This window comes from Melanotaenia boesemani, chromosome 9 (assembly GCF_017639745.1).
Source record: "Melanotaenia boesemani isolate fMelBoe1 chromosome 9, fMelBoe1.pri, whole genome shotgun sequence".
NCBI lineage: Eukaryota > Metazoa > Chordata > Actinopteri > Atheriniformes > Melanotaeniidae > Melanotaenia > Melanotaenia boesemani.
This window is the reverse complement of record NC_055690.1, coordinates 9,904,520-9,926,779: the sequence shown is the minus strand read 5'-3', so window position 1 is coordinate 9,926,779 and position 22,260 is coordinate 9,904,520. Positions and strand designations below refer to the sequence as shown.

At 39.0% G+C, this 22,260-nt stretch overlaps 1 protein-coding gene across 5 annotated transcripts in view; it reads left to right on the top strand.

Moving 5' to 3' along the window:
* Positions 1-22,260, top strand: part of LOC121645573 (spectrin beta chain, non-erythrocytic 1-like) — a 101,093-nt gene that overhangs the window by 62,688 nt on the left and 16,145 nt on the right. For all 5 annotated transcript variants that reach the window (XM_041994071.1, XM_041994069.1, XM_041994070.1 and 2 more), the window contains one exon: positions 20,562-20,825. In XM_041994071.1, coding sequence (XP_041850005.1) covers positions 20,562-20,825 — 264 coding nt within the window. The remainder of the gene's footprint in view (positions 1-20,561; positions 20,826-22,260) is intronic.

Genomic DNA, 22,260 nt, shown 5'->3' with positions numbered 1-22,260 from the left:
ACTTATTTTATATGAGTTGCATTACTTGTGTTATATGTATCTATATGTATGTGCAGCAATTTTTAATCTTCTATTTATGAATTCATAAAATGCTTCCTGCTCCTAAAATCTTACAGATTGTTCTATATTTGTCATTTAATAGACAAAACACCTGTATATATGATACTTGTGTTGATAATTAATTGTATATGTAATTGAAATAATTGTGATGAACTTACACATACAGTTGTATGTAATTTACTGATGAAACAGTAAATTATGCATTGCAGTTTTCATTGGTCAGTTTATTAAAGCAGAGCCATTAAATGTCCTTATGTGATGGGCTCAGTGCAACAGACAGGTCTGGTTTGTTTCTCCTCAGAAAATAAAGTTACATTTTTACACACATTGAATAGTTCAGATCAGCTTTTAGTAACCCAATCATCTTCTTTCTGTCTGTTTAGTCAACTTGCCAATCACTGTAAGGCAAATTTATTCCAGTGATGTGTGGTCAATAAAAAAGATTATTATCACATAATATAATTTTAATATTTGTCACAGATCTGTGATGTAAATGTATTTTCTGTGTAACTCCAATCATTATTTTAGCAGAATTCGCGCAGTTCCCGATCAAACACGGCAGAAACCCTTGATGAGGCAACATCACCCTTGATGGGTGCGTGCCCATTTCTGTTTCTCAGCATGTTGCCAATATAAAGTTTACAGAAAGATTTATTAGACATGACTTTATACAGTCTGTGTAATGTCTTTAATGTAAGTTTGTGACAATAATATTCGCTGATCAGACAATAAAGGGGGCGCACGTGAGCTAGCAGGTGCATGTTGCTGCTGTCGTGGTAAAGTGTTAGCTAAAGTCATGTGGTACAGTGGTTTGTTTATTTTATGCTCTGCTTCGTCTGACTCCCCCAGATGGAGGATTACATATCTGAACTAAAATGAAAAGACTGAAAACATACAGGTGGAATAAGACACATCAAGAGAGGCTTAACTCTTGGGTATTCCTGCAGCTGGGGTGAAAGCCCAGAGACGAATTTTCCCCTAGGGGAACAATGAAGTTAACTTGATCTTGATTTTGAGTATGAAATGTTTAGAACACATGAAGGGAGCAAATTTGCTTAAAAGAAAATTTCCGTCTAGGCCAAACATGTTCATATTTGTGTGTTTGTGTTGATGTGTAAGTGAGAGAGAGGAATGCAGGTGAGATATGAAACTTTTCCAGTGATCAATATGCTGCCATTTGAATAGATATTCAGCTCTAACAATTGTAAATGTGACTCCAAAGGAGTCATTGCCTCATCAGCCATGAACCTTAGTGCACATCACTGGTTTATTTGTATAGTACAACTCAAAGACAGAGTGATTCAAAGTGCTTTACAGAAAATAAGAAACATATTTAAACATTGACAAGATCAAAGGGAAAGGGAAAAGACAGAACATAACACAAAAACAGTATTAAAACATAATAAAGTTTAAAAATTCAAGCTTAAAAGAAACTGCAGATTTGGACTGTAACAGTGTGGTTTGTCATAGATGAGCTGCTGCTGTCCTCATGTGTAATTTTTTTTCACATTATGAAAATGTGTGAGAACACATTTGTGTGCATTACTGTCTGCATATTGCATAAATGCTTGCATATAAATAAGACAGTTTTCAATTTTTTTTCACCCACAAGCATTAAGTTAAAGTGAAACATGTCATCTGAAATCCAAGAATATCTCTTCTTGTGTTATATATTTTGGTGTTAAAATTCAACATTTGCAAATGTATTTTATTTTATAAAGAATACAGATAATAAAATAAAAGCTAAATCATACTACATGGTGCTAATACAAAGGTTTTAAGTGTTTAGATTTGTGTAAAGCAGACTTGAATTGCAGAACGAGTCTTTATGTCTTTTCAGACTCTAAAGTGAAAATAAATGCACTTGATTCAACTCTTCTGCTGCTTGCCATCTTACTGTACTCTGGAAACTAACACATCTAAATTAGGACTGAGATTTAATTTCTGAAAGCACGTTCTAATCTTTTGTGAAACATGACACTGTGTTGAAGATTTCTTTGTTCTCTGACACCTGCTGTGAAACACATCCCTGTACAAAGAAGATATCATTTGAAAGCTGAGAACATTTGCTCGTCATCACTTCTAGAGTTATTCAAAGAACTGCTCAAGTTTATGATGTGGTTTTGGAGGTCATTCTAAAATGTAAAGACAGATTTAGACAGGTTTGTTATATCACTGCATGTTAATGTGATCCTCACTAGCATACAAGTACAGGGTGTTTAGTTTTACTGGTCCCAACTCCTGCTCTTCAGCAGCAGACTGTAGTCACAGCAGGTCATCTAGCTGTTGGCAGATTGACAGGGTTTAGCTTCTGTAGTCATACATGGAGGATATGTGCACCGCACAAGCCCTCTTAATGACCATTGCTTAGCAACTTGCTTTTTCCCTTCTTTCTTTTTTCAGAATAACATTCAGTATTTTTTTTTGTATCCAGTGCTGATGAGAATTTGAATTTTTAGCTGATTAGTGTCAGGAACATTGTTCTGGGGTAGCGTCCTGTGGCCTAACGATACATACATGTAACTGGTTTCCACAGAAACCTAACCTCTCCCTGTGCCTAAGACCAGTTGCTGTTAGATAAATGTAAAATAAGCAAAATAATCTAGAAATGTTCTTTGCACAGTCCTTTGAGATCTGGATATTAATATGGCATGCTGGTAATTTCACTTAAAGCATGATGAATGTAGAGCCAGCTGTGGTCCTGTTCATTAGAATACTTTGTTTTAAAACCTCTGGATGTTGTGTCCTGGTTATGTCTGTCTTCTGCTGGCCTTCAGTCTATTTCTGCAAGATGTTAGAATCTCACTGCTGTGAGGGACTCTGCAAAAGGACTCTGTTATGTATTTGTATTTTCCTCTCTGAAAGGACTTTATCAGTTGTACACCTTACTTCCTTTCCCTCCTCCTCAGGCTGACATCAAGTTCAAAGCATATTATTACATTTCCTTCATTGGTGATAGTTTGTAGTAAGAAAGGGTACTTAAATCTTTTAACCTAACCACTTTGTTAGCTTAGTAACTATCAAAACCAAAAATAACCTTCATCTAAAGAGGAAACAGAAACTCATGAGATTTTAAATGTTCTTTTTCCAAGAATGTCCTGGGAAAAATAAGCTGCATTTCAGGTCAGCAGAACTTACACAGCAACATACACACACTGTACATAAAATGATGTATGTATGTATGTTATATAAAGGAAATGAAAATATTTGATCCTGGCAGTCACTGCAGGTCATACTGGGACAGAATGGTCAATCATAAAATTTATAATCAGACTTATCTGCTTCCAGAATATTTCAAATTTACTTGAATTCATTTATTAATTTTATTTGAATTCCTTAAGATTTAAGTGCTGACTAATTTGAAAATTTGATATTAGTAACTTGGAGTTTATCATGTTTTAAAAGAGAAGCGTAAAAAATTAAAAAACAGCAAGCAGCAGAGTGGACAGGTACATTGGTTGTTGTTGGATTTTACAGACAGATGTTATAGTAAATGATGTTGAATCCTTAAAGCTTTTAGATAAAATCTTTATCACTGCTTGATGTTCAGGGATCAAAACTCCTTTTTGGAGAAACTCTTTGGAACACCATATTTTAATATCACAACAATCTGTTGGCTTAAAGAGATTTTCATTAAGACAGTATATAAGATAAACCAGTTTCATTTCATGGTTCAGTAAAATAACTGGTTCTTGGAGATTCTGGGAAATCCCAGACTGAATAAAGCTCTCTTTGCTCTACAGTGTTTACCCTTGAGCAAGACACTATCAGCTGCATCGGTTCAGCCAGTTCAGCTCATCAGTGCACATTTGTGGGAGTATCAAAGAGTGTAACTGTGTGTGAGAAAAGCACACAAAAGAAGCTGGAGTACACTCCAGCAGTGTTGATGATCATGATGCACCTTGTTCGCTGCGTCTGCATGTCGTGACGTCAAGCAACCGGCCGCAACTGGAGCAAAGTGTCTCCTGCTTCTTGTGCTTGTGATGGTTGCCTGGCAACAGCTGCCCAATCATCTCTCCCTCCTCCTTGTCCTCCTTCCACTCCTCTTTCGGCTCATGTGTGAAGGTCATTCCTCAGTCCCCTCCTGTTCCATGTTACTCTGATTTTTTCCATTCTGGTAATTCTGCTGGCTCCTAATCTCCTGTTCTGGCCTATGACTCAGAAACTGATCAAGATTTACCATCATCTTTTCCAATCTCTTGAGTGCATTTCAAAGGAGAAGCTCTGAGTGCATCCTTTAAAGAAGTCTTTCACTGGAGAGCAGTAAGCATTTATTCAGTTTATTGATTGTTCAGTTGATGTGGAAACATATTTACTGTAAAATGATGCTGCATAATATGCTATAATGTAGGTTAGATAAACTAAATGTGGAAAAGCCACCACACTCCTACCCCTCAAGGTCCAAAGACATGCTTGTTGAGTTAAGTTGTAAGTTTGATGGATTTGTGTCTCTGTGTTAGCTCCTTATTGGACTGGCTGCCTGTCCCGGGAGAATCACGTGTCTCCCTGTGTCAGCTAAAATGAGCTCTGGTAACTCTTTGCAGCACAAAGCACACACCAGTAATGGATAAATGACTTGTTACACATCCTGTAACGTTGTTTTTTTCTCCACAGTCCAAAAGGCATTTCTTTCTTCTTCTTTTATCATTTAGTGCATGCTCATTCAGGATAAAATAGACAGTTTCACAAGATTTACAAAAACAGCCATTGTCGTTATCAGTGGTCCTGTAATGTCAACCTGAAACTTTTTTTGTGTGCTGTCACAAGCCAGGATTTATCTCTACCCAAAGTAGAGATAAGCAGGATAATCAGTAAATATCGATTTAATGTTTATGCATCGCGTCTTATATTTGTTGCATATGTTTATGTTCAGTCATGTTTTTTAAACAAATCTTTATCCTTGCATGTATTCCTGCATCTTTCTCTTGTCAGTTGGGAGGAGTTCAGATGCAGAAACAAGGACAGAAAGCAAGGAATCCATGTTGTACTAAGATTTGGCCTATAGCAGTAGGTGTTAATGTAGAGCAATACAGAAGTCCAAATCTAATGAGCTGAGGTGTGCAGTGTTCTGAATGTGTAATGTAATGTTTAATCAATAACTGTGCTGTCGCTGCAAAATGACTTCCTTCCTTTACAAGAAGTTAAACAAATCTAAATATATACAGGAATCATGTCTCCAGTGTGAAGTAGGACAGTTTGTGCATGAAGGACTTCAATGAAAGAATAAAATAAAACTTACTGAGGTAATATTAATACTGCAGCTTTTATTAAGAGGAAACAAACAGACCAGACTTTTGAAAACTTTTTGTTGAGCTGCTGGTTCAAGTCTCAGCTTTCCAACTAAAAATAAAAGCAGTTTATAATATTTGCAGAGCTAAAAAATCTCGTAACAGTAGTGTAAATGCTTTTAGAAGAGGTGAAAGTTGTAAAGGCATGCCCATTCACTGTTTCATCTTCAGTGTAACTTGGTGATGACAGACACCTGAAAGAAGCTTATTGCTATTAAGGTCAATTTGCTTAAATGGATTGTTTGTTTGGGCACGAGCATGAGAAGTGTGTGAGCACAGGGAATAATACCCTCTTCTCTGTGAAATCCAGCGGGCTTTTGATTCCAGCCTCCCTCATTCCCATTATGCTTGATAATTAATTGACCTCATTAACACATTAAGAAGGACAAGCTCAGCCTCTGCTGCTGATCCCATTGTCACTCATTTTCTCTGTGTGAAAATGTAAACAGTACAATGAATAAAAATGATAAAACAAATATATTTTTATATTAACTCAATGTTTTTCCGTGAGTGTTGTGATTGTGTAGTTTTTAGTATGTTGCTGCTCTCGTTACAGATAACTTGAGTTACTCCTGAGGTGTTTGCACACAGTATATCTGAAGAAAACAGGACCAGAAATCCTAATTTTTTGCATGTTAATGCACCTGTCTCTTCTCCCTTTTCTGTGCATACTGAGAGCGACAGCCTCACCAACAAATCCCCATGTGCATTAAGCTTTGACCTGTGGTTTTGTACTGGTTCTCCAGCAAATTAGAAAGTCTGTGTATGTATGTAGGTGGATGAGAAGGTTGGTTTAGTGAGAACATCAATGGGGTATTCTCTCTCAGATAAAATGAGACTAGATCTGTTGATATATTCTTATTCTTTCCACCAGTTCCAATTTTATTTGGATTCTTTGGCATAACTGTTCAAGCAGCCAGCAAATCATACAGAATTGGGCTAAATTAAGTCATTCACTGTATTCAGAACTGTGTAGTATTATGTGCATAAGGGGCTAGGGCAATTTAAGTGTTTACTCATGGTTGAAAATATGGAGTCATTTGGAGGGAAAGAACCAGTCATTGGGGTTTTCGTGCTTACTTGTCATCTAATGTAATGAGATTTGTTGGTTTTTTGATATTTCTTTGGAAGGACAGCAGTTTTTTGCTGCTTTTTGAATCAGATTATTTTTGGTTGGCTGGTGTTTTTGTCCCTTTCCTTCTGTACTTCCAGTCATTATCTGTTGATGTTCTTGTTGAGCATTGTTCCAATGTATTCTGCGTACTGTGGAGTTTTGGTTCTGGCCTACTTCATTGTTTGGTTTTCTCAGCTGCTTCCTGTCATTCTCCCTTAAAACAACATTAGATGACAAAATGAGTTTAAGCCTTAATAAAGAACTACTTTAACTAATTCATTTTACTGCTTGGTAGCTTAATTGGTAAAAATCAACTATATTTGATCAAATTAAAGGGTTTAGACATTGTGGAAATGTGCTGAAGTCATAATGAGGGTTTATCTTTGGCAGCATGACAGTGACCATTACATGGAAACACCACACTGACAGGGTGATAGGGTGAGAAGCTCGGTGATTCGGGAGGGGCTCAGAGTAGAGCCGCTGCTCCTCCACATCGAGAGGAGCCAGATGAGGTGGCTCGTGCATCTGGTCAGGATGCCTCCTGGATGCCTCCCTGGTGAGGTGTTCTGGGCACATCCCACCGGAAAGAGGCCCCGGGGAAGACCCAGCCAGGACACACTGGACGTACCACATCTCTCGGCTGGCCTGGAAACTCCTCGGGATCTCCCCGGATGAGCTGGTGAATGTGGCCGGGGAGAGGGAAGTCTGGGTTTCCCTGCTTGGGAAGGTACCCCCGTGACCCGACTCCGGATAAGCGGCAGACAATGGATAGATGGTTAGCTAAAAACAGTTAAACTACAACTAGCTGGTTAATCAAATGATTTTTTAACTAAAACTGGCCACATGAAATAACAACACTGTTGAATGTAATTTGTTATAGAGCAGTCAACTAATGCGTCACAATGCCAAAAAATGTCATTTCATCTACTTGCGGAGAAAATTCAATGCTGGAACTGATGCTGTTTGGAACTAGTGGCTGCTCCATGACTCACATGACTTCCCCATTCCTTTCTTTCTTTAGAAATCTACGGGACTGTCGCCAGTTACCATTTAGACCACTCTGGTTACCACGTGTTCCCCCTACTCGCTACTCATCTGCATCTACTTACACAATAACCGCTCCCAGTATCTTTTTTTTAAATAATTCTTTTTCAGATTATTGTTGTAGTGCCCTGAGGTAGTCAGTTGTATGGTTCCTCTTCAACATTGTTTACGTGTGAAGTTCATTGGACTTCCTGCACATTTTCTTTGTTTTAAAATAAAGTCCTGGTTTCTAGCTCCTGTCTGTTAGTTCTGCATGTGGACTTCCCTCTCCTGGATTGTGACATTTGCATGACAGTTAGACTGGTCTGCTAAATGGAGATTTTTCAGTATCAGTAAAGGATCCTGGTATTTTTTTGGTGTTATGTCACCTCGCCTCTTTATCCCTGTGGATGTTCTTTAGCTGCTTCTGAGGTATGTTCCACAGATAAAAGGGCGCAGCGCCCTCTGGGTCAGCGACAGCGGTGTTCTGGTGACAGCTTGCCCGCTTGTTGTGAGACTCTAGTTGGTTTCTTGTGCTTTGTGGAACTTTATGGAACTTTATGTCTGACCTCTTTGGTCTTGTGTTAAACCTTTAAGACTATTTGTTCTTTTTGGTGTTTGTTTGCTCTTTGTAATTGTGAGTTGGAGACCAGGCCAGCTAGACTTCTGGTTGTGTCTTGTTTAGGAGTCAGTGCAGTCAGTTAGGTTTTGTTTCTCTGTTTTGACTATTAGTTAAGTAGACTGGCTGTTATTTTCTATTAATTTAGTCTATTCTGTTTGTTTCTTTGATTTGAGCAGCACCACCCACCTATCCCTTCTGTGTATTTCTTTGTGTCCATCTGCCACAAGGAAAACTAAATTCCCTATTATTCCACTGGGCATCTTTATTTTATGTTGCATCCCCTTTCCCTAGCCAAGCCAGGGTCTAACACTCTCCTTTGACTCACATTTTGTTGTATTTTTGTGTGTGTGTTACTTTAAGTTTTTACAATAAATTAATCAGGTAATTATTGACCTTCATCATGCATCTAACTCATCCAGGTTATGGTCTGTGCTCTGCGTGAAAAGTTTCTAACTTTGTTCACTTTTTGCTTCTGTTTTGTTTGGCAGTGTTATTGTGGCCTTTGTTCAGGGAATTTTGATACCAGTCAATATTCATGAATGATATGTATTGATGAACTGTTATCAGATGCAATCCGGTTCTTAAGTTTTCCAGAGATTTTGCAGAGGGATGGATATTTTAGAACGCAAATGTCCCCAACTTTATCTTCAAACCTCTTGAGAAAACTTCCCACCAGCTTCCCATTGAAAGTTTGAGAAGATTGCTGACAAATTCACTTTTTAAATTTAGCAGATAATCTGGCTAAGCATTTACTGGTACTTTGATAAGAGATGCAGCTCCATGGTAGTTTCTGTTGACCTCTAAGTTGCTTTTCCACTTGCTCAGCTCTATTTTGTGTTCAAGTTTGATCATGATACAAATTTTCTTTTAACCAGGAAAAAAGAATCCCACTGCAATTAAAAACCTATTTTACAAGGGTGCCCTGGTCCAAGATAGGCAGCAGCAAATACAAAAACAGTTACATAAGGTACCAAATAAAACACAAAAGACAAAATAAGCAAATTATGAAAAACAACTGCATGTTGTGGAATCAGTCTCAACAAATCTCAATCTTGCAATTAAGAGAGTAAAATAATAAAAAAAAAAAAAAAATTTAAAAAAAAAAAACACCTTTTTGCCCAATTCAGACCGAGCATGTGGAACAGAAAGCAACAACTGATCATGTGATCGGAGAGTGTAAGAATCACCACTCCTCTGAGTAATTAGGGTACATTTGTAAGTAGGTAGTAAACCAAGCTTGACGAGTTTGAAAGCAAAGAGTGCTGAACAGCAACAAAGGCTTTCTGCAGGGTTTCAATGGTCTGTATAAACATTGATCCAAAGCAGTAAATAACTGTGTCATCAGCATAAAGTGCAAATTAGCATCTGACAGATTAAGACTCAAACTCTATATATATATATATATATATATATATATATATATATATATATATATATAATGAATAAAACAGATCAATTCAATTGATGGCAAGTTGATGTATTAATGTAGATTGATTTAAAAATTAAACACTGGATGTAACTATACATCAAACTATGCCGGAACACAAACAGCAGTGTGAGACCAGGGTTCACTGAGGCCAACACCAATACCAGAACACACACACACACAACGCTTAGGCACACAACAGTCAAAATACCAAGCCAATTCATATTTATACATTACTTTTAAACTCTTCACGTGTGATTTATAAGTGTATTAGCTGCAGGACCATTGCTTACCTTACTAGTTGTTTAGTAAATCCCACAACGCAGACAGGTGCACCTCTTCATCCTCCTCCCTGCTCCACACCTTGCTCCGTATCTCAGTAACAGTTCTGTGTCCTTTTGCTACCCACAACCTCACAAGGTGACTGGACTGAACTTGGTCAAAGGAGGTCCGACAATGTTGAGAAAGAGCAGGTCAGAGATGGTGGTAGTGTGTAGAGAATCTCGGTTTGGGGTGCAAATCAGATTCATCTGTGAAAAGCCCCGTTCACATTCTGCGCTTGATATGGGGATGGTATTCACAACTGTACACACTTCTTTCAGTTCATCACGAAAGTGTAATGGTTTTCCCAGAGGACCCAATAATTCAACCACAACAGGGGTAGGCAATATAAGGGATAAGGCAAAAAGTGATTTATTGTACAGGTGGAAGTGCAGGGAAACTGGAACAGTCTGACAGGACAAGGAGGGAGGATCCAGGAAGACTGTGGCGTTCAGGAATCTGCAAAAACTCCAAATATAAGGGCATCAATCCAAAATCCAAACAGCGTTGTCAATATAGCAGGCAGAGGTCATACACAGAGTGGCAGGAAAGAGACTACTTATCTGGGGCAGGCCAGAATCCATGGTTGGTCCAAAACAGGGTTCGATATCCAGGTAGACTTGGGGCAAGATAATCCAATGAGGGTCAGGCAAGAGAAATCCATGGCGTAACTGGGTCAAAGACAGGAAATCAGGAACACGAAGCAAGGCTGGATCTTGACAAGGCAAGAGCAGTTGACCATCTGGCAAGGAAGCAAAGACTGGAGAGGGTTTAAGTAGAGCAGAGCACAGGTGAGACAAGGGAGCAATCAGGGAACTACAGGTGGAGCCAATGAGCCTAATCAATGGACTGGAAGCCCAGCAGAGCAGCCACCATGACAGAAAGATTTTTACTCCCAATTTGTTGCACTCGCTGTTGACATGGGTCACTGCATGGAAATAGTCTATGTTGAAGCGCAGACAGAGTGACTCAGCTTCAGTATGTCCTTTGCGTATACCTGCATCCTCAGGCCAGTACTGTAGACAAAGACAAAGGCTTTAAGTTTTTGACCACACTTAAAAAACTGCCTAGTATTTAGTGCTTTGTCACTGGCTTTTCCTTCAGTAAGTGTAATACCTAGAAAAGAGTTGTTCTCAATGCCCCTCTTGCTCAATTCAGAAAGACATCCTGGTCGCTCCGGCATCGCTTTAAATACTCTGACTGCATGACAAATACTTCTATTAGCCGAGATTATTGTAGTGTAGACATGTTAGAAAGAGAATACACCTTGTCCATCAGTATTTTAAAATGATTCACTATCCTCATCTCTTTCACCACATCATTTACCGCAACCTCAAGTCTATGGAGTGAACAGTGCCACACAGTACTGTGAGGGAAAATGGCCTGAAGTCTACTGGCAACACCATTTCTGTCCTAACACAACAGACGTGCCGTCACATGTAAGTCCAATTAGAGTCTTAGACACAAACTCCTTGGTCAAATGTAAGTGCTCCACTGTAGATAATAAATCACACAGAATGCCTTCTGCAGATAAATTATCTAGTTTAAACAGCTGGTTTGTCCAAATCTGGTAGCTGTGTTCTTATGTAAATATGTGTGCTTTTCTTATTTAAACTAGTAGACTAGTCCAGCAAGAGCACAAGTTTTGGCACACACTCCATAGTCTGTTCAAAGGTTTTTCTTTTCATTTCTACTGAAAAGTGTGTTTGTATGTTTGCACATGAAACATTAGAATGCAGCACTCTGCCCATATCAAGTATGTTAAACTCCTGACAATCAAATCAAATCAAATCAAATCAAACTTTATTTATATAGCACCTTTCATACATACAAATAGCAACTCAAGGTGCTTTACAGATAGTAAAATAAAGAAATGAATAAATACAATAGTAATAATAAAAGTAATGATTAAAATGCTAAACTAAAAAGGTGGGTCTTGAGTCTGTTTTTAAAAATATCCACACTAGGTGCTCCCCTCACGTCCTCAGGCAGGCTGTTCCACATACGAGGGCCGTAGAAATAAAAAGAGGACTCGCCGTGGGTTTTTGTTTTTACTCTGGGAACAGTTAAAAGGCCAGTACCAGAGGACCTGAGGGGTCTAGTGGGCTCATAAGATAAAAGCAAATCAGATAAATAAGGTGGGCTAAGACCATTAAGAGACTTAAAAACCAATAAAAGAATCTTAAAATCAATTCTGAAGCTGACGGGGAGCCAGTGTAGAGACTTTAAAATGGGTGTAATGTGGACCCTCTTTCTGGTCTTTGCCAACAGACGTGCAGCTGCATTCTGTACAAGCTGCAGCTGGTTCAGGTACTTCTTTGGAAGACCAGAAAGAAGAGCATTGCAGTAATCTAATCTTGATGTGATAAAAGCATGAATAAGTGTCTCTGCACTGGCTCGAGAGAGAAAAGGCCTGATGCAGGAGATGTTCTTCAGATGATAAAAAGCAGTCTTAGTTATGTTTTTAATATGTGGCTCAAAACTGAGATCTGCATCTAAAATCACTCCCAGGTTTTTTACTTGATTAAAATGGTTGAGTGCTAATGTTTTCAGTTTGGCCTCCAGTTTCTCTCTCTCAGCTTCAGGTCCAATCAGTAAAACTTCTGTTTTCTGGTTGAGCTGCAAGAAGTTTTCTGCCATCCACCCTCTGATATCTAAAATACAATCTAACAAGGCATCAATGGGCCCGTGCTCATCAGGAGTCACGACAACATATAACTGTGTGTCATCAGCATAGCTGTGGAAATTTATGCCGTGTCTCCTGATGACAGTACCAAGAGGAAGCATGTAAAGATTAAAAAGGGTGGGGCCTAAAACTGAGCCTTGGGGTACACCACAGGTCAGTCTATAGCTCTTGGACGAGGATTCCTTCATGCTAACAAAGAACTCTCTATCTGTTAGATAGGATTTAAACCAGTTAAAAACAGTACCAGTGAGGCCAACCATGTCGTGGAGTCTGTTTAAAAGAATAGTGTGGTCAACTGTGTCAAAGGCTGCGCTGAGGTCAAGCAACACTAAGACAGAGAGTTTTTTCATGTCAGTATTGAGCCTAAGGTCACTCACAACCTTGACCAGTGCCGTCTCAGTGCTGTGATTGGTCCTAAAACCTGACTGAAACTTCTCAAATTTATTGTGTGAGATTAAAAAATAATTTAACTGATAAAAAACAGATTTCTCTAAAATTTTGCTTAAAAACGACAGGTTGGATACTGGTCTGTAGTTGTTGAAGACTGAGGCATCTAAATTGCTCTTCTTCAGAACAGGGGTCACCACGGCTGCCTTTAGGGAGGAAGGGAAGACGCCCGTCTGGAGAGAGCAATTCACAATGCTCAGTAAATCCTCCTCACAAGAGCCATAGACAGTTTTAAAAAAGGCAGTAGGGATGGGATCTAAAAAACAAGTTGCAGATCTTAACTGTGAAACAACATCCCTAAGCATTGCAGCATCAACCAGGGCAAAACTCTCCAGTGTTTCCTCACAAGCAAACAAAGCCCCAGACCGTTTAAAATCTACAATGTGATGTTGACACAGGTCAGATCTGATTTTCTCTATTTTATCTGTGAAGTGGGCTGCAAACTCCTCACACCTGGCATCAGTGGGTGTATCAGCAGGATTGTTAAAAACAGGGTTAATTAGGCGGTTGATTGTGGAGAAGAGGACACGTGGTTTGTTTTTATTGTCAGTTATGAGTTTGGAGAAGTGGGCCTGTCTTGATATTCTAACAGCTTTGTTGTATATACATAAGTGTTCATGTAAAATTTGATAATTTATTGTTAGTTTGTTTTTTCGCCACCTCCGCTCTGCTATTCTGCAGTTCCTTTTTAACTTTTTGATATCTTCAGTTTTCCAGGGAGGAGCTGGTTTTGTTGTTACTTTCTTCAGTTTTAGTGGGGCCACTTTGTCCAGGGTAGCACGTAATTTACTGTTAAAATGGTCAACAATAAAATCACAGGATGAGGGGGAAATAAAAGCTGGGGCGCTGTGAAGGTGATCAGTAAAGTTTGCAGCCACTTCAGCATTAAGACAGCGTTTCCTAATGGTCTGTTCAGGGATAGCTTGTTTCATAAAACCTTCAACCTTAAAAAAGACACAGAAATGGTCAGAAACACCTAAATCAACAACTGATGTTATGTTGGTAGACAGTCCATAAGTAATAACAAGGTCTAATGTGTGGCCCTTGTTGTGTGTAGGTACTCTGACATGCTGCGTAAAATTCATACAGTCTAAAAGATTTAAAAAGTCCTGGGGGAAAGAGTCTGACTGATTATCTATGTGCAAATTAAAATCACCTAAAATAACAATCCTCTGATACTGGTTGTGAATGATTGAGAGCAGCTCTGAAAAGTCTGTAATGAATGATGAGCACCTTCCAGGAGGTCTATATACTGTTACTCCAAGGACAGGTGGGCTGCTAAAAACAATGGTGTGATATTCAAAAGAGGAGTATTCATCAAACGAAATGTCTTTAAAACCAATGGAAGATGACAGGATAGAGGCTGTCCCACCACCCTTTCTGCCTTTCCTGGCCGTATGTGTGAACCTGTAGTTATGTGGTGATGCTTCAATTAGGGTGATGGGGGCATCTGTGCTGAGCCATGTCTCTGTTAAAAACATACAGTCAATGCTGTTGTCTAAAATCAGGTCATTTATAAGAAAGGACTTATTTAAAAGTGATCTGACGTTCAGCAGGGCCATATTCAGGGGACCAGGATGAGTGTCCTTAGAAACTGGGTGTGTGTTGGGTGCCCTGTTGAGTGTCTGTATTGACGTGAGGTTAGCAGGGTTTCTGTGGGACTTTTTACTGAATATCTGTGTTCTGTTCGTGATAATGGACTGTATGGGGAGAGACACAGGTGTGGGTGGTGATGCCAAGTGGTACTGATAGGGGGCGCTGGCAGGGGATACAGTGCTCAATGGTGCAGGTAGGGGGTTATGGTTGGTAATTATTATGGGACTATTATCAATTTCACTTTCAAATCCAGGCGTTGACCTGTTGCGTTTGGTCTCTTTATATGCAGGTTAAAGATCCGACTTGTTGTGGCTATTTGTCATTTGTTCAGACAGAGCACTGACTATATAGTACGCTGCAACTAATAACTATTCTGACGGTTGATTAGTCACCGACTATTAAAATGACTAGTCGACCAATCGGATTATGTATCTCATGATTATTATAAATGGATCTTATCTCACTTTCAGCTTTGAAATTTTGCATAAGGTTGTTAAGTCTGACGTGCCTCCTCTTTAAATGTTCGAGCATTGCAGACGTACTTCCGTGGTACGCAAGGTCCGCTTTACAAATCTCACATGTATTTAATTTATTTTTTAAGTTTAACATGAAGTTATGCCAGACTTTTAACGTTCTCCGCCGCCGTTTTCTTCCTTAGTCCGCCACCATATTTTTCCCGTGGTGGACTTCACTGAGCATGTGCAACTCTCAGCAGAGATTTAAAAAGAAGACAATGTCTCACTCTGTATTTTTTTTCCCCTCTCTGCGCATGTGCATTGTGCAACTCTCAGCAGAGATAGGATTAGAAGACGGTGTCTCACTCGTTTTTTTTTGTTTTTTTTGTTTTTTTTTTTGCCGACAATAGTCGACGGCTAAATTCGTTGTCGACTATTGTTATTGACGTCTATTGTCGACAACGTCGACTAATCGTTGCAGCCCTACTATATAGCCCGTCCCAAAGTGTCTTCTTTAGCTTTTTCAAGTTTTTTTTTAATGGAAATCCGGTGTGAAACTTATAAAATCTGCAGGACACTGGCCCTCAAGCATTGGAATTGGACATCCCTGCTTTACACACTTTGGAGCTCATAACTGATCTCTTTTTTCCTGCAGGTCAGTATGTGTATTTACTTGTATTGTAATGTTTCTTTATGATTCAAACCAGTTGTTCCCTCTAAATGATCTGCAATAAGTAGCTGTGTCTTTGCTTTTAACGTTCCACTTTCTAATGATGCTCTTATTTTTTGTTTAAACTTTGTGGCATATGACTTAACCGGCATACAGCTCTGTACTCCAGTCTTATGTTAAGATATGATATGAAAGCGCATTGACATCATAGAAACCCATCTGAGGTTTTCAGCTATGCCACAGCAATCCTATGGCACTCTAAGCTTTCTAAGCTTTTAGTGCCATAAAAGATGCACTCAGGATTGATGGGGAAAAAAAACAAAGGCTCAATTTCACTTTTCCTGTAGTGTAAGCAAAGTTTTTACAACAGCACAGAGGAGGAGAGGGAGGCACATTAAAAGTAGATGGGGCAACAGCTGTTCTCTGTGCTTCTGAATGGGCATTTCCTAATGAAATGTGTCAATTGTTGGGGAGTTTGTGTTAAAAATTTGAACATCTCTCTAAATTTAACTCTATTAGAAGGCTGCAGACAAGCAGATTTTTTAACACATGGAGTAAATATTGACACAGTAGCTGCTGTGGCCTGAGTGTGACAGACCCACTGACCAGTAGAGTGTCAGCAGTGACACTGAGGAGCAGATGTCCACTGTGAAATACACACCAGACAGCAGAATATGGACGACCCATCTGTTTCTGTTAGCATCAGCACTCTGTCAGGAATCCACTCTCTTTGTCCTTCATGACTCTTCTTCCTCCTTTTCATCTTCCCCTTATCCACTTTCACTGTTTATTCTGGTTCATGTGTGCTCTTGTATTTTTAGTCTTTATTATCAAAATTACAAGACACTTACTGATTTTACATATTTAATGCAAACTTTGCAAACTCTTTGGATAAATCTATGTGGCTGCATCAAAGGAACTCTTGACATTTAATCCACTAAATCCATCAACCGTCAAAATCACTTGAACTTTTAATTCCATAATGACACTCGATAGCATGTTTCATGTGATCCCCCTTTCTATTAAAAACTGTTTCTGTTTAAAACCATGCCCTAACACAGGCTTTCTGCTTAAAAGCTCTCCACGCTCAAGCTTAGATAACGGATCATATGGAAGAAAAGACTGATTACTTCTCCAGGGTACAGTAGGCAGTTTAAATTTAAAAAGAAAGTGGGACATTTCCTCGTTTACTGTGGGATCTCTGCAGATGCTATTTGTATAAGTAGTGGAAGATCACTGTCCTCTTTGAAGTGCAGACTGGGTATATGAGTGGGGCGAAGCAGCTCAGAGCTAGTGGGTGAATCTGCCTGGGCCCACGCAGCCCTCCCACTCACCGCAGAGGACGATGCACATCAGCAGCTGGAGAAGCACAGCACCAGAATGAAAGCTGACGTAACCCTCTCACACTGGAAAGTACAGCAAGAGTGGGCTGCTTGTAGTTACACTCTGAGTGTCTGTGTGCTTATGTAATGTGACTGAAGGTCTGTGTGGATGTTTTTGCTGTAGTTTTGGACAACAAAAAGCAATAATTTAATTGTTGTTGTAATATTTGCAATTATGAAAAATAACTTGCAAATGTTTACATTTTGAAGCTACGTTTTGGAACTAGAGTATTCCTGACCCATGCTGGTGTTAGGACCAGAAATCCTCTCATCATAGCAGTCCGATCCACTCTGTACATGAGGCACACTTCATGTGTGTAGATTTTATTCAGGCTGGTTGTTGTACTCTATGAATGATGAGTCACTGCTCAAAGAGCTTTGCCTCCCTGTTAAAATGTCCTCGTAGAGTCTAAAATTACCACCTGCCAAGCACCAAATGTTAGAAAATATTTATCTTTGCCAATAAAACTGGCATTCAGTTTACAGTCAGACCAGTGATTTATTTGCTTAAAATCTCTGGAATGTCAGCTTCTGTTGTGCAGTATGGTGAGTTAAAAAATAAACTGATACATTGTGTGTTAGCCCAGTTTCATAATTGTTTTTAAATGAATACCCTATTTAATGTTTTTGCCATGCAAAAGGAATGTCTCCACAGATAGTCTGTTGGTCAATAAATCCTTGACATTCACACTTAACAGACAATTAATTTCAATATGTGTGAAAAACATGTTGTTTTAGTGAAATGTTCCAGCATAAGCAGAGTTCTTTGAATAGTTGCTAGCGTCGGGTATCAGCTGCCTGATATGCAGTAAGTTTTCCTTGTGCTGTCATTTGAGCTCTGAGCAGTCAAGAAGTGGGCAAACGACATCGGAGGAGGGGAGAGGGAATCTCCTGAGGTATCTGGAACAAAGATTTTATGAATTGATATTTTGGGTTTTTGAGTTGGGTCTTTGTGGACAGAACATCCTTCCCACAGATGCTATCATAGCAGATTGATATCTGGAGAGTTTGGAGACTCTTTGTTGCTTTCTTTTGGTGCTAAGTAAGCAATTTTTTAGGCATCCACTTCTATTCTGCCAGGGGAGGCTGCTGCTGCCATGTGAAGGCTGTTTCTGGTCTGCAAAAAGGATAAAGAAGGTGGCAAGTGTCAAAGAAATGTTCATGTGAATGTCAGGATGCTGGTTGTGGTGAAAAGATAGCATTTTCCTTTTTTTCATGTGGCAGCAGTCCTAATGTTGTTAACTGGTGTATTCCTACAAGAAGCTGGGTGTTGAATAGAAAATCATTTTAGATTAGATTAGATTAGATTAGATTAGATTAGATTAGACTTTATTATCTCACAGTGGAGAAATTCACTTGTTACAGCAGCTCTTGTTATAGAATAAAGTGCAGAAAGACAGAATAAGGTGAATATGCATCACAGCAAGAAGGTGCAATATAAATTATTTACAAGAAAAAGTCTAAGAAAAGCAAAAAATATGTACCATTATAAATATAAAAGATATATATATATATACTATATATATATATATAAAATATAACAACAACTTCACAGACTATATACATATTTACATGGTGATGGTGGGATATGAAGAATATGATGACATTGATAATGGGGGTATTGCACAGTAAAATATAAATAAATATTACACAGTATTATGACTATACAGATAAGTTGTACAGTCTGACAGCAGTGGGAATGAAGGACCTGCGGTAGCGCTCCTTCCTACACTGAGGGTGTCTCAGTCTGCTGCTGAAGGAGCTGCTCAGCCCCTCCACAGTGTGGTGCAGCGGGTGAGAGGTGTTGTCCATGATGGATGTGAGCTTGGCCAACATCCTCCTCTCACCCACCTCCTCCACAGAGTCCAGCGGGCAGCCCAGGACAGAGCTGGCCCTCCTGACCAGCTTGTTCAGTCTCTTCCTGTCCCGGTCAGTGCTGCTCGCTCCCCAGCAGACAACAGCGTAGAGGACAGCAGAGGCTACCACAGAGTCATAAAATGTCCTTAGCAGAGGCCTGCATACTCCAAAGGACCTCAGTCTCCTCAGGAGGTGGAGGCGACTCTGGCCCTTCTTGTACAGGGCGTCTGTGTGGTGTGACCAGTCCAGTTTACTGTTAAGGTGAACACCCAGGTACTTGAAACTGTCCACCAGGTCAATGTCCTTCCCCTGGATGTTCACTGGTGTGTGGGGTAGTGTCCTTCTCCGGAAGTCAATCACCATCTCCATGGTCTTACTGGTGTTTAAGCACAGGTGGTTGCGCTCACACCAGTCCACAAAGTCCATGATGACTGACCGGTACTCCAGCTCGTTCCCCTCAGACACACAGCCCACAATGGCACAATGGCCACAATTAATTTATTTATTATTAGAAGTATCATATTATTGTGTAAGTGTGTAACAATCAGAGGCCCCAGACCAGTTTTAGATGTTTGTAGGGAAAACAGAGATTTCTTTTCTGTCTGTTTTTAGCTGTTTTTATTCCATCTCTTTTATTTGTGTGTTATATTTTTCTCACATACAAACATGCAAGCTAAGCTAAATCAATATAAACTACCACTACTGGACAAAAGAAAGACTTCACTGCAAGGGAGGCAAAAGGAAAAATAAAGAAAGGGAGCAAGAGAAAAGTGGTTCATGTGCGTTTGTCAAAAAAGGGTGTTCAGGATGGGATGAGGTACTAATGGGAAGCAAACAGAGGGTGAAGGGGGAAGGGAGTGTGAGATAATTTATGGGGCTCTTTAAGTTAGTATGATTTAATGTATTCACACACATAACACACACATCGCCCTCACATCATTATACCAGAATAACATCCAGGGAATATTTGTTGATGAAATAAAACTGTGAAATAACTCTGGTTTATGCCTTCTTTATGTGTTGACCTCAGCTGGTCATTATTAGATTCAGATTTTTTTTTCTCAGCAGCTTAGTCCCAGAATAAACCCCCAACCCCCGAAACCTCCAAGCATATCAGTTTCTCTAAAATCAGATTTAGAAAAATGGATCATTTACTTTTAAGATTTGAAACCAAATATATTTTTGGTCTAAAATTATTCAACCAAATAGTAAATTTTCAGATTGTTATAATTTAATGTTGTGGTGATTCTTTTTTTTTAAGCCATATATATATATATATATATACACATATATATACATATATATATATATATTTATTTATTTTTTCCATGTAAAGAAACATGTTTCACTAACGCAGTTGCGGCTTCTTATATGTGATGGTTCCTGTCACATTTTCACTATGGAAAGTAAACATATTATGATGATTTTTTTTATTGTTTTTTTTTTTTGTTTTTTTTTTTTTTTGTATTTTAACATTTTTAACAAATGTTCATTATGCTTACACTGAACCAGAGTTGAAGAAAGTGACATTTAGGAGCTTTTTACTCTACAAATTGAACTCTTCTTTGATTGTTTGCATGTTAGTGAATTTCTTTCCTTCTCTTACCCATCCAGGAGGGCCAGCAGCTGATACAGGAGAAGCCAGAGCTCAGCCCGGTGGTCCGGAAGAAGCTGGAGGAGATCCGGGAGTGCTGGCAGGATCTTGAAAGTACCACTCAGGCCAGAGCCCGACAGCTTTTTGAAGCCAACAAAGCAGATCTGCTGGTGCAGAGTTACGAAAGCCTTGACCAGAGACTGGGCCAGCTGGAGGGTCACCTGGCCTATGTAGACCCAGGACAGGACCTCACCACTGTCAACAAGCAGCTCAAGAAACTGCAGGTATGTAGGGTTTGAAACATTCCTGTAGCCTTTTCACCAAGAAACCTCTGCCTAAAGATTCTGTTTCGCTAACATCAGAAACGTTGTTAACTGTGATCTCTTATGTAAGAATCTGATTTCTCTCTCCCACATCGGTAGCCTCTTAGCACAATTACCTAGGTTATATTTTGGCAAAATTGTGATATCCGTGTGACTGTACTCTCCTAATATTGATAACTGACATGTGTGTGTGCATAATTTCCTAAAAAATCTTAAATAATATGTAGCTCAGACATTTTTAACAAAATAAATATGAATATTTAATATTTAGTTTACAGGAAAGAAATTTGGAGCATTTCAAACATAAAACCTAAAAATAGATATATAAAATATGACTGAGACTTGTCTCACAATGATTCACTGTTTGCATTATTACCACCTCTCCGCATCGCATTAACAACGGACAAAACCATCATGTTTGAAAAGCACTAACAGCAACACTGGTAGCTGTGTGCCTGAAAAGCTTTATGTTTAGCATTTCATCTCATCTCACTACAACCAGGATCGTGTTTGGTCACAGCAGCATTAATTTTTAAGTTGTGTTAATGGTTTATGTTGCAGTCATCAGCTTTCATGGCAACCCAGTAAGCTTACATACTAGTTTCATCCCAGAATCATTATGTAAAAACTAAATGTTTGGAAGTTTTTTAGTTTTTATATCTAACATGATTTTTTCATTTTTTGAATCACTGCAATCATGTGGAACAGAGTGTAGGTCAAACTGCAGTCCTCAGTAAAAGAGGAACATCTCAGACTATCTAAGCCTCAGTTAGCATGTTAAAACTTAAAGTTCATAAAGAAATGTCTGAACAAGTATAGCCTGTCTGGAAGGATTGCTGGAGAAGGCCTCTTCACAGCAGCATGGCTTAGGTTTACAAAGCTGCATCTGAATAAACTGGGAAAATGTCCTTTGGAAAAACCAAAGTGGAAATGTTTGTCATAATACACAGCAGCATCTGGTTGAAAAGCTGTTGTGAGACCTTAAAAAAGCAGTGCACAAAGAATGGTGCAAACCTCAATGAACTGAACCAAAGCTGCAAAGAAGAGTGAATCAAAATTCCTCCACAACCATTGGAGAGACTGATAGCATCATACAAAGAATGATTACTTCAAGTAACTGCTACTGAAGGTGCTTCTACAAGCTGCTGTGACACTCAGTTTTTTAAAAAAGCAATTTTTGCTATTTAACTTATTTTTTATGTGATAAATAATGACACCATAATGATTACTGTTTTGTAGTTCATCTGAGGTTGATTTGACATGTTTTATGACCTAGAAAGGACCAGATACTTGCACCCTTTGAAATAAATGAGTTGCTTTCTTTATAGAGATTTTTTTTTTCTTTTTTTTTTATCTCCAGTCTTTTGTTTGTCTTTTTTCTTTCTTTAATTTCTCA